Source organism: Vicugna pacos, chromosome 22 (genome assembly GCF_048564905.1).
Source record: "Vicugna pacos chromosome 22, VicPac4, whole genome shotgun sequence".
Classification (NCBI taxonomy): domain Eukaryota; kingdom Metazoa; phylum Chordata; class Mammalia; order Artiodactyla; family Camelidae; genus Vicugna; species Vicugna pacos.
This window is the reverse complement of record NC_133008.1, coordinates 29,652,682-29,664,882: the sequence shown is the minus strand read 5'-3', so window position 1 is coordinate 29,664,882 and position 12,201 is coordinate 29,652,682. Positions and strand designations below refer to the sequence as shown.

General features: G+C 52.4%; 1 protein-coding gene, 1 long non-coding RNA gene and 1 other non-coding gene across 8 annotated transcripts in view; 2 read left to right on the top strand and 1 right to left on the bottom strand.

Annotated features, from left to right (window-relative positions):
• Positions 1–3,663, bottom strand: part of DPP9 (dipeptidyl peptidase 9) — a 37,596-nt gene extending 33,933 nt beyond the window's left edge. The window contains exons 1-3 of one of the 5 annotated variants that reach the window (XM_072947921.1): positions 3,485–3,663; positions 2,518–2,570; positions 254–341 (exon numbers count right to left, since the gene is read on the bottom strand). In XM_072947921.1, coding sequence (XP_072804022.1) covers positions 254–309 — 56 coding nt within the window. In that variant the 5' untranslated portion in view covers positions 310–341; positions 2,518–2,570; positions 3,485–3,663. Of the gene's footprint in view, positions 1–227; positions 342–777; positions 2,126–2,517; positions 2,571–3,484 lie in introns of those variants that run through there. The other 4 variants (XM_072947915.1, XM_072947917.1, XM_072947916.1 and 1 more) reach the window with 4 other exon arrangements.
• On the top strand, positions 2,584–10,746 carry LOC140688487 (uncharacterized). 2 transcript variants are annotated; one of them, XR_012063218.1, is made up of 3 exons: positions 2,584–2,813; positions 8,653–8,854; positions 9,488–10,284. It is a non-coding gene; the product is annotated as an uncharacterized lncRNA (long non-coding RNA). The 2 variants fall into 2 exon arrangements; XR_012063217.1 differs by lacking the exon at positions 9,488–10,284 and adding an exon at positions 10,295–10,746 and having other exon boundaries at positions 2,586–2,813.
• TRNAG-UCC (transfer RNA glycine (anticodon UCC)) lies at positions 3,903–3,974 on the top strand. Its single transcript has one exon. It is a non-coding gene; the product is annotated as a tRNA-Gly (tRNA).
• Positions 10,747–12,201: the final 1,455 nt, after the last annotated feature.

Below are 12,201 nucleotides of genomic sequence, written 5' to 3'. Positions count from 1 at the left end.
TCCACACCATCCAGTGCCAACACAAGCACAGGATGACCCAGCCCCAGTGTCCAAAATGCAGAGGCTGAGGAGCCCGACACTAGCCCACACTGCCCATGGTGCCGCCCGCAAACAGCCAGAACGCTCCTTGGAAATGTAGAAGTGTGGGGGTAGGGCCGGCGGCGAAGGGGCCTTTCCAGACCTAAGACTCCTGGAAATTCAGGAACCTCTGAAACGTCCCCACCAACCCGGGCTCCCAGAGCGTGCCCCCCACCTTCTCCAACGTCCTGTGTTCGCCTTGTCCAGCCGCAGCTTCTTAACCTTCCGCATCAACCACTTGGCTGAACTCGGGGTGGGTGAGCCTGTGAGGGGAGAGACCACAGGGCTGCACGGCTGGCCATGCCGGGTGCACGCCCTTGCCCCCTCCCACTCCCACTCCCACAGCAGCCCTCCTGCCTGCGGGGAACACTCAATGCCAAGGGCATTCTTGTGAAGCAGATGGCTCAGGCCCAGCCCTGAAATCCGCAGGGGGACCAGGCACTGGCCAGGAACAGAGCAGTCCTCCCAAGGTGAGAAGTCCCAGAGGAGATGCGAGTTTCAAGTGACTCACGGGATGCCACCCACGGGCGCTTGCTGGAAATCACATCAACCCAAATTCCCCACCCTGGTCACCCTGGGCCTTCCTGACCCCGCCCCCTCCCCACCCTCTCCCCACCCCCGACCAGGATCTCCAGTCAACTGGCCTTAACCTCCGCCAAACGCACTGACTCATTCCGGCCTCGGAGCGCTTTCGCTTACCAGGCCCTCTGCCTGGAACACGCCTGCCCTGCTCTTGTGCGACCTGCTCCCTCTCGTCCTTCGGGTCCCAGTATCACCTCTTCAGGAGTCTTTCCTGGCACGCAATGCAGAGTTGCGGCCTTGTCACCCCCAACACGACGCCTGGTCCTTCCGCATAGTGCTCATTCAGGACAGCGGTTCTCAGCGGGGGTGACTTCGCACCGCGACCCCCCAGGCCCCTGGGGGTGTCTGTAGTCATTTTTTGGTTGCTACCACTGATGAGGGCAGGGGGTTGCTATGGGCATCCAGTGAGTAGGGGCCAGTGGTGCCACTCAACCCCCTACAGCGCCCGTAATGGCCCCACTCCAGAGAATGATTCAGCCCCAACGTCAGCAGTGCCAAGGGGGAGACACTGTGTTATTACTTGACGGAAAAAACTGAGTTAGATTCTTAGGCTCAAACTGGACGCTAAAATCAATCCCCAATGGTTCAGATGGTATAAACCAGGGTGGTGTCTGTGAGCTGCCTCCTCCCCTCCCAGTTTGTGTACTGAAATGCGTGCAGCATCCTAGGACCAATGTAGGTCAGATGGTTGTGGAACAGAGTCTCTTGTGGGTCAGTGGAATCCCCTAACCCAGGGGGTCCCAACGAGGGACCCCTCGTTCTGTCCCCCATGGGATGCATGCTGCTGGCATCTGATTGGTGGAGACCAGGGATGCGGCTAAGCAGGCCACAATAAGCAGGATGGCCCCCCAACCGCAAAGAATAACCTGGCCCCAAACATCACTTGTGCTGAGGCTGAGAACTCCTCTCTGGGTGAGTGGTGAGCACCTCCCCCAGGATGCCGGCTCCACAGAGGCAGGCCCACACCCGTCCTGTTCCTGCTGTAGCCCAGGCGCACAGGAAGCACTTGGTAAACATCTCGGGTTGAATGAACGAGTCCCTGTCCTTGCTCAAACACTGGCTAAAGTCAAAGGGACCCCTGGTTGGGTGGGTACCCCATCACCTTCTTGACAAGACAGGTGCCCAGAGGTTTAAAGAAAAAGAAAGCAGTACTGCTCACAGCACAGAGATCACACGGAAGAACTGAAGCAAAACGTCAGCACAAAGAAGTACTGATTTCACCCTCAGTCTAGTGCTGAAAACCGCGGGCTCTGGTGTCAGAGAGCTCTGGGTTCAAATCCTGACTCTGCCACTACTGGTTATGTGATCTTGGAGAAGGTGTCCAACCTCTCTGTGCCTCGATTTCCCCAGCTATAAAACAGGACTGCAGGACCTACACCTAGGGCTACTCTTGAGGATCAAATGAAACTGCACAGGTAAAGTAGCTGACAGAGCACAAACCACGTGACAGCTAACACTATCATCTAAACAAGTTACTTAAAATTACATCAAGGGGAGAATTGGATCAAAGTCCCTTTCAGAGCCAGAATCCATACCACTCGCAGATCCAGTGCCAGGCGCTGTCTTAGGTGAGGGGAGTGCCTTCACACCTCTGCCAGATCCAGCTGGAATCAGCACTCCCTCCTTTTCCTCCCCCAGTCCTCCAGGGGTTCTTTCTGCGCTCAGCTAGACTAGAATGCTGGAGAGACAGAAAAGTCTCCAGCCAGAGCACAAAGCTACAGTCAGCCTTCCCTGAGGGCTGTGACCCCAGGGCTGCAGAAGACTACTTCCTGCCAACTTCAATATCCTGGAAAAGACAAATGGATCCCACTGCCCCACACCCAGCCTTCCTGGCCATCCCACCCCAGCCCAACTGACCTTCTAAAGGGTCCAGAAAGCCTCCATTCCAGCTGCAGACATGGGACACGGACCTTGACAGAGTAAATGTGTTATTAACACGGCGATTTAAAACTACTCACTCTCCTTACTTTTGGGGAACCAGACAGTCAAGCCTGATTGTCTACCCAGTAGATCCTAATGATGCCTCACAGCCCTGCAGCGCTTCCTGTGTGCCCCGAACCACACCCAGGAGAAAAGTCCTGCCACAGGGCCCAATTCGCCCAGGATCCAGCAAGAGGGTACAGGCTCCTGGAAAAGTTGATCTCGCCGCTGAGGCAAGTGACTTCCTCACGATGGTGGTGGGGGGAGGGGGCAGGGGTGGGGTCAAAGGGGACGGGCCACTTCGCAGGGATGGGGAAGCGTCAAGGCTGGTTTAAGCCTCTGTGGGAAGAAGGTGGGGGGGGGGACAGGCCTGGGAGGGAGGCTGAGAGAAGGGGCTGCACCCTCTGGGGATGTGGGTGGGGGGAGGCCAAATGATCGGGAGCGGGGGAGGGGTGGAGGCAGGACGCAGGTCAGGGTGGTGGCTTCTGCTCTCCTGCAGGTAGCACGTGCTGCTATGGGGAGGGACAGAAGGTAGGGACCTCCAGAGCCTACAGGGAAGGGAAGGCGTTACCGAGTGCGGCCACCCCCGGAAGAGGCCAGAGCGGCAACGGGATGGGGGAGGAGGTCGCGCCGGGCCGGGCCGCGGGGAGGCTGAGGTGGCCCGATCGGCGGAGGCGACGCGCGGGGAAGAAGGGGCGAGGAGAGGCTGGGACGGGAGCCCAAGGCGGGGGCGAGAGGAACCGCGAGGCTGGTCGGTGGCGGGGCCGGGATACGGGGAGGCCGGGGCGGAGGGCACCGCGGCGGCCGGTCCGCGGAGGGTCCAGGGTCGGGGCTGAGGCGGGGCAGGTCAATGGCGGGTCAGGGTCGCGGCCGAGGCCGGACGGGGCGCGCGGGCGCTGCTCACCGGGGCTCGGGGCTGGCGCGGGGAGGCGGCCGGGCTGGGCAGGGCGTCCCAGGGCCGGCGGCGCCTCAAGCTCGCGGCTCCATGCCCGGGACTGCGGCCCCGGAAGTGGCGGGCGCGGGGGACGGCGGCGGCGGCCACGGGGTACCCGGCAGCTCGGGCCCCTTTGACCCGGAAGTCGAGCGGCCCAGGCGGCGGCCTCGGATTGGGCACCGGCCGGCCGGCACCAAGGAGCGGGGGGCACTGGGGGTGGACGCTCCAGCGCGGCCCCCGCCGCAAGTAGGGTGAACGTCCTATGGGTGGCGTCTTCCTGTGCAGGGAGGGAAGGTGGGGAAAGACACCCCCGTGTGGCTTGGTATCGTCCAGCCAAATACCTAATACTTCTACTAAAAGGACCTAGAGAAGAATGGATTCCGGCTCGGCGTTGGTGGTATAGTGGTTAGCATAGCTGCCTTCCAAGCAGTTGACCCGGGTTCGATTCCCGGCCAACGCAAGATGTTTTTCAGTTCTTCTCAGTTTTACTATCTGTTTAAAATGGTCTACATTGAGCTAGAATTTGTATAATTTTGCAATAACTTAAAAAATTCCATAATAATATCTTTAAAAACCGGAGAAAAAAAGAAAAAGCACAAAACCAGGATTTCTACCGTAGTTACTTTGAAGCAAATTCTAAAATCTGCAGTTCAGAAACTATGGCAGTGTTCTTGCCAGGGATTAAACCGGGGACCTTTCGCTTGCGAGGCGAACGTGATAGCCGCCGCACTACGAAGCTACTACGTGTCGAAGTTCTTGAGCTCATTATAGATAAACAATGTTACAGATATTGTCACAGTGTAGCACTTAAAACAAACACTTTGGTTCGTTCTGCCTGGGTGATTTCCGCTCTTCGTAAATATTCATCGCCGTGCTTCATGCGGTTGATGCAGGCAGGTGGAAAACACAGAAGTTTAAAAATCCAGTAACCCCATTCTCCATTCACACACACACAAACACACTACTGAAATAATCCAGGACAGAAATTGCTCACAAACCCATCATGAAGCCAAACAATGTTTCATTAGTTCTCTCATAGATAGATTCTTAATTTAAACTCTTACCTGTCTACAAATATAAACCATGTTGCTTCAGCCCAAACCACTTTTTACAAGAACTTTCTGCAAAAGCCTTCTAGGGACGCCAGGTGTAGCAAATTTGGAAAGGAAAAAACAAACAAAATCAGACATACAAAGAAGATAATTAAAATGACTTTTCATCTCATAACATGGAGTTAACTCATTTTAAGCTAGTCTTCTTTTTTCTTTCTTCCTTCCTTTCTTTCTTCCTTCCTTTCTTTCCTTCCTTCCTTATTTCTTTCTTTCTTTTTCTTTCTTTCTTTCTTTCTTTCTTTCTTTCTTTCTTTCTTTCTTTCTTTCGGGAGGTTGTTTTTATGTATTTTTAATGGCTATTTCCCCCAGAACATTGTTGAAAATATAGAAACTTAAAAGTAGGTGTATTAAAATTCTCAACATGAAGAGCTTATCATTTTACTTTTCTATATTTAATGGAAGCAAACTTTTGCAACATACGCCTTTGGGGTAAGGGGCAGGAATTAACCAATAAAAATCACATGAAACACTAAGCAGCACACAGTTTTGCTTTTGCCTCAGATCCCAGTGTGGCTCAGCTGGGCTCTGTCATGCAGCAATACATCTTGAAGATCTTCTGTATCAGTTCCCTACCGCTGCTGTGACAAATGACCACACAACAGCTGAAACAACATAAGTTTATCATCTTACACTTCTGGAGGTCAGAAGGCCAAAAATTGGTCTAAAGGGGCTAAAATCAAGATGTTAACAGGGCTGCATTCCTTCTACACGCTCTGTTTTTTGAGAATTCAGGAGAATCTGTTCCTTGACTTTTACGGCTTCTAGAGGCTGCCCACATTCCTTGGCTCATGGCCCCACCTCACTCCAACTTCTGGTTCTATTGTCACATCTTTGATTTTGACTCTCTTGCCTCCTTCTTCTAAGGACCCATTTGATTACATCAGATCCACTCAGATAATGCAAAATAATCTCCCCTCTCAAGACTCTTAACTTAATCCTGTGCAAAAGTCCTTTGTGTCATGGAAGAAAGCATCTTCACAGGCTCTGGGGGCTAGGATGTATACATTGTAGGGGAGCAGTATTCTGCCAACCACACCTTCCCTCATCATTAAACATTCTTCTCTGACATCATTTTTGACAGCTGCATAGTGTTCCATCTGTTCATTCATTGAACAAGCATTGCCTGACCATTTACTACATGAACTGGAAGGCGGGCAGTGGGTGAGGCAGAAGTTCAAGCTGGCCTGGAACTAGAAATGAGTAGGCTGATCTGAGGAATGTTTAGTACCTAATATGGACCAGACCTACCACTTCACCGCCACTAAGAGGGCTGTAATCAAGAAAAACAATAACAGGTGTTGCCAAGGATGGAGAGAAACTGGAACCCTCATACTTTGTTGGTGGGAGTGAAAAATAGGGCGGCTGCTGTGGGAAGCCATCCTCAAAAGGTTAAACATAGTGTTATTATCCAGTACACCAGGTATGGTCCTGCCCCAGGGCCTTTGCACATGCTATGTCCTACTGGCTTCTCCCAGTTCTTTCCAGGACTCACTCCCTCTCCTCCAAGTCTGGGTTTCAATGTTACCTCCTCAGAGGGGCCTTCCATGAGCCCAGCTAACTTTAATCTTCTCCCCAGACTTGGCACCCACAAATTCAGTTCCTATCACTTCACCATGTTCTTTCAATGCTTACCAGTCTCTGAAATAATGCCATTTGTAGATTTGTTTGCTTGTTTCTCCTCTGTCTACCCCACTGAGCTGTGAACTTTACCAGGTCAGGGTTGTTGTTGTTGTTGTTTGTTTGTTTGTTTGAATCTATTTTGTTCCCTACATGCCACTATGGGCTTGTAAACATTTGTTGAAGTTACGAACAAATGAACAGCTGGTCAGAGGTGAGAAAATGCCTGGGAATGGGGACAGAATAACACAGGGGGGCTTCCTGGTAGAGGGAGAGAACCTCAGAAAATATGTCTCTCCCCCTTGAACCCCATCAAGGCCTGAGAGCTCATTTATCCAAAACAACAACAACAACAAAAACTCCTTTAAAATGATTTTGATATCCTGCATCCTTCAAACCCACTCAAGGCAGCTAATGCGCTGTGGCACCCAGCAAGTCACTCCCTCTCTGTGCCTGTACTTTCCTGTTTGAGGTCTGGTTCCTGTTCTCTGAGAGGCTACAAACTCAGGCAGTGCCTTGGATGAAAATGGTAATTCCTTCTTTCCACTAGGTGTCAGCAGGAGCCCAGGTGACGGACATTGTGCAGTGTCTCACCCCCCCATCCCCCAGCATTATCCCCTGCCTGCCCCTCACCCCCTCCTCCCTTCCAGCTCCACTCTGAGCCCCAGACAACAGCATCTCAAAGTCAGGCCCTTCCTTCCCCTAACACATACCCCGGCATTTGCAGAAGTGTCTCTGTACCCAGCAGGCAGAGCTGCTGTCCTGTTCTACCAGGGGTCTAGCCTTCAAAGAATCTTGAGGAAGGTTACAGGGAAGAGAAGGAAAGAGGAAAGGAAGAAAGGAAGCCGGGAAGAATTCAATGTTTCCAGTCTGGAAAACATTTCTTGCCAATGCTAGCTGCAACAGATCCCTTTGGATCTCCAGGATTAGCACTCATAGAATAATGAAAATGTGAGCTGAGAGATTTCTAAGAAAAGGTCACATTTTAAACTCATTTAGTCCTCCCAGCAACCCTGTGATACTGCCTCTATCAGCAGCACCATCCCCTCTTTTATTAGTAAAGAGACCCAGGCATACAGAGGTTAACAACATGCTCAAGGAGACACAGAGAGGTTAGGTAACTTGTCCAAGGTCACACAGCTTATTAGTAGCAGAAGGAAGATTCAAAGCCAGGTGGCCTGGCTCCAAAGCCCATGGCAAGAGGCTAGACTGCTTACTACATAGAGGAAGGAGACATGCTGTTGTAGAAAGGCCCCCCACACACACACACTCCCCAAGTAACAACAACCAGGACATTCAAAGTTAAAAAGAGCAAACAACAGATGGGTCTCCATCTCGTGGGCAGATGTGTGAAAATAGATGCTTTGGAAATTGCTAGAATCAAATAGGAGACACCATTGAGAAAGGTAATTTCTGGCAGTACCCAGACTAGACTGCCTTCTACATAGATGAGATCCAAGGTAATCAAGATAATTAAAAATAAAATAAAAGTCCATTGAATCTTTTTCAAAAGATGGAAGAGTCTCAATTCTTGTGGCATACCCCTATGCAATGCTGAATTTTGATGAGCCAAATGTCATAATTAAAACTCACTAAAATGGTAAGAATATAGGATATTTGCTTGGATCTCTTAAAAACAAGAAATAAGTCATTTCTGATACAGTTCATGTCCTCTGTGAACTGATATTACGTTTTCAATTAAAAATTAGTTCAGAAAATAATCATAGTTCACTACTCATTAATGAATTGGTTAACTAGTAGTTAATAATGGTAGTTAAGGTGCCAGGTCCTGAAATAGGTGTTCTAATCACTTCTTTATCATAACCCATTCTGATGGGGGGCGGGACTTTCATTAAGCCCATTTTACAGATGGGGAAACTAAAGCTTGTCAATTTAACTTACACAAGAAGCTGTGTACTGGAGAGCGACAGAGACGGAGAGAGATTAATTTCATCAACAATCTCGCTCACTCCACCCCCATACTGGTCCCCTACAGCAGTGCTATTTCAATAAGAGGAATTTTTGCTATTGACAAATAATTTTAAATTAAACTATTTACTCCCTCAGTGTCAAAATAACCATGTTTATTCTCAGGGCCACGTGGCAATTCTTTGATTGATTTCCTGGGGAGGGTTGCAGTAGCTGGGAGCTCCCCAGTCCTCCCTGTCTTTGCAATTTTCATTGATTTGTGGAATGGTCCCTTTTGTCTGCAGCCCATGCTGCGTTTTCTCAAAACACACAAAATTTGGGGAGGGGATTCCTACATTATATCTCACACACCACCGTCACCACAACCGTAACAGCAGATGACATTCACAGCAACCTCCTGGGCGCTGGGTACACTTCTAATATATTTCACGCTCACAGTGACCCTGTGAAGTGTGATCATTAATCCGGTTTTATTCATAGGGAAACCGAGGCCCAAAGAGGTGGAGTCACCTGTCAGCCAGCTGGAGAGTGGCGATTTTAGCCCCGGCAGGCTGACTCTGGAAGGCACGTCTCCAAACCTCTCCACAGCTAACCCCGTGCCTATAAATATTGGAAGGGCCTTCTCAATCAACAGATGATGACAAAATCAGCTGGTTATTTTTGTCGTGGGGACACAGGAATGGTAGGTGCAAGAAGCAGAAGCCCTGGGCTGTTGGCAGATTGCAGAAGAGGGCGTCTTGGTGCGGGGGTGGGGGGCACATGTGGCTGAGACTCTCTCCCTCTCCCTCCTTCCCCCTCGGCCTCTCATCTCCCTGCGTCTCCAGGGCACTCTGTAGCTGAGGGGCATTCTTAGCTCCGGACAATCAACCCATCACTGTCTGAAGTAAATGAGATGGGAGATGGGATGTGGCGGGGTTGGGGGGTGATGGCGGGGCGTGAGAAAGCTCTTCTCATTCCCCATATGTCTCTTTCCTTCCCCCCTCCCCAAACACACACACACACACACACACACACACACACAGACACTCACACACATACACACACAGAACCTACTGGAATTGCCCTCTCTTTGGGCTGGGTTTCTCTCTCATTCTCTCTTGAGTGGCCTGGTGAACTCAGCCTCACTGTGTGACACTGGACAAGTGGCTTTCCCTCTCTGAGCCTCAACTTCCTCATCTGTGAAATGGGGATGATAATTGTAGCGCTATCTTGTGGAGGGTAATGGGAAGACCCAGTAAAATAAGGGCTAGCCTGGGGCTTGGCGCATGGCAGGACTCAATACAGAGCACCCATGGGGATTTTTATTTTGCCCCAGGGCTCTTCCCGGTGGGGACACTGGTACGAATCCTACCACTGACTGGGAGTCTCACTACACGGACACCTCAGATCCAACAGAAGGATCCTCACCCCTGACACCATCCCGAGCCCATGATGAAAAAATCCATAGGCTGGACCATCACGTGACAACTCCCGCCAACGCTCTTCAGCTGAATGTTCCAGCTCCCCCACTGCCCGTTCTCTGTGCACTGGTCCTGCCCCACGCCCTGACCCGGCTGGAGAGTCTGGAGCACGGACACGCCAGCGAGCACCGCTGCTACTGGGGGGCCCCACCCAAGATGCTGGGCAAGCAGGGGCCCGTGCCAACCTCAGTGTTCTCATCTGAAAAATGGGGGTTATGAAATCACCTCCCTCCGGGGGTTGTATGAAGTGGCTCACACAGTGGGACACAGGAAGGATTTCCCATGGCAGGTGCCTGGCCCCTGAGAGTCCATGGCGCCCTTTCTCCTGTTGCTCAGCCCAGTCCCCTCCCTGACCTGTCCCCACTCAGGTGGAGAAATGCCACGGTCTCCAGATCGTCCCTTCAGACACCTTCTTGCCCTGTTTGTCCCCAGCCTGACCCACCAGCCTCGGCCGCTGCTCTGTCCACAGCACCCGGCCCTGGCTGCTAGGGAAAGACAGTAACTGTGTGAATGAATAAATGCAAGTTTTGTGTCTTCCTTCTAGAAATCTCTTTCCAGCAAATGTTTCTAATGTTTTGGCATGAAATTCAAAGTTGAGTTATTGAATTAACAGTAGGGAGTTGCCAAAGATACTAGATACATACATGTTATTTGTCTTCCAGAAAGCAGCAACATGTGGAGTACGTGGAGGGGCCAGGATAGCAGCCACGCGCCTGGGCTCTTCAGCTGCTTCCCCACGGAGCGCACAGAAGGCGCCCGTCACCCACGATTCCCTGGCACTCAACTGAGGGCTGGACGTAGGACGGTGGAAAGGACGGTGCCGCTGGCTTCATGGAGTTTCGAGTCTAGTCCAGTACATCCTAGGCTTAATGCTTGGCCCCAGCCACTTCCGTCTAAAATGATTCAATCTGCATTCTGAATTATCATCTGATGAATAAAGGGGTGATGGCTTTGTTCTCTTGAGAAGTGAATAAATGATAACATGCTTACAAAACAAAACAAAACAAAACTCTTTCCTTTGAGGAAGGCCAGCTTACTATATTCAAGGTTCATCCCCTAAACTAAGTTCACACCCTAAGCTACTATATAGCCCAGTAGTTAGGAACACAGGCACCAGACCCAGGGGCCTGGGCTCAAATCTCGACTTTGCGACTTAATGGCTGTGTGACATCCGATGTGCTGCCGACCCTCTCTGAGCTGCAAGCCACCATGAAGAGTGGCTTCATGTCAGGGTTAATTTGCGCGTCAACTTGACTGGGCCACAGGGAGGGAGGGGTACCCAGTCTAGAGGGCTTCCAGCACTTTCCTAGATTCACAGACCTTCCTGTTTTCCCCCAGGGCGGCTGGGGAGGATGGAAGCAGGGTGGGGGGTGGGTGAGACAAAGCAGGGTTGGGGTCTGTTTATTAGCTCTAATCACTGGCTCCTGGGCTGAATTAGACCAAATTACAGCAGGCTGCCCTTAAGGACAGCGGGCTCCCAGCATTGTCTGCGGGAGCGGAGTGAGCAGGCTGCTGTGGGGAGTGGGCGGGGCGGTGGGGGGGTCTGGAGGGACCCCTCTCGACAGTGAAGCTCCCCAATTAGCCAGGCAGGGAGGGGCGGGAGAGCTGCGGCCCGGCCCCCCTTCCCAAGACCGTGCAGTGTCCCAGTGAATTCAGCTCCACAAAAGCCAATTAAAGACTGCAGGGGGCTGAGTGGGCTGCGGGGGAGGGAGGATGGAAGAAGAGGCAGAGGGAAAGGGATCACGTGAGCCTGGGTGGGGGCACCTGGGCCGGGCGCCCAGGCCCACCGATACCTGTGTGCTGCGGGGAGACGCCGTGGGGGCAGCTGGACTCCCCAAAGCACAAAAGGGGCATTGTTCTGACCTTCGCCTCGTCTGTCCTCACCAGTCCTGATAAGGAAGGTGGGGCTGCCCAGGGGTCCCAGAGAGGAGACAGGGGGTAAAGCACATGGAGGGACAGAGCAGGCTTTCCAGGGTCAGCAAGGGTCCGCTGGTCTGTCTCTTGATCAGACACACATGGGGTCCCTCTCCTCCAGGCGGAGAGGAAGGAGTGGGAAGGACCTGCCCAGGGGTAGGCAGTCCAGGTGTCCAGGAAGCCCTCCAGGATTGCTGTAGATCCCTCTCTGGGGATTCCTTAGTCCCAGCTGCCCTCCCCTCCTCCCTTCTCTGACTCCCCCACCCCCCACAGGGCTCCTCCCCTCCCTAAGCCCCATCTCTGAGACCCTCTCCCTCTCTGTGAGCCCCCTTCCCCACCATGAGTCCCCTCTCCCCCAGGACCTTCCCCCTCTCCTCCTCTTCCTCTCGACAACCCCCCTACTCCAGCCTCCCTCCCTGGGGGCCTGAGGATGGGACTCCTCAGCTGGGTCTGGCTTGAGAGGTCCCAAGATCCTTCCTGAGCCAAGTTTTTGGGGTCTGGAGGGAAAGAGGCACCTATCCATTCCCCCTTCTCTGCATCAGAGCAGGCTGCTGGTGAGTCTGCTGTCAACACTTGGTGGGAAAGATGGGTGGGGGCTGCTATTAGGGACCATGCGTGGCCATCAGCCTCCTGGGATTCAGTGTGGCGGGGGCTT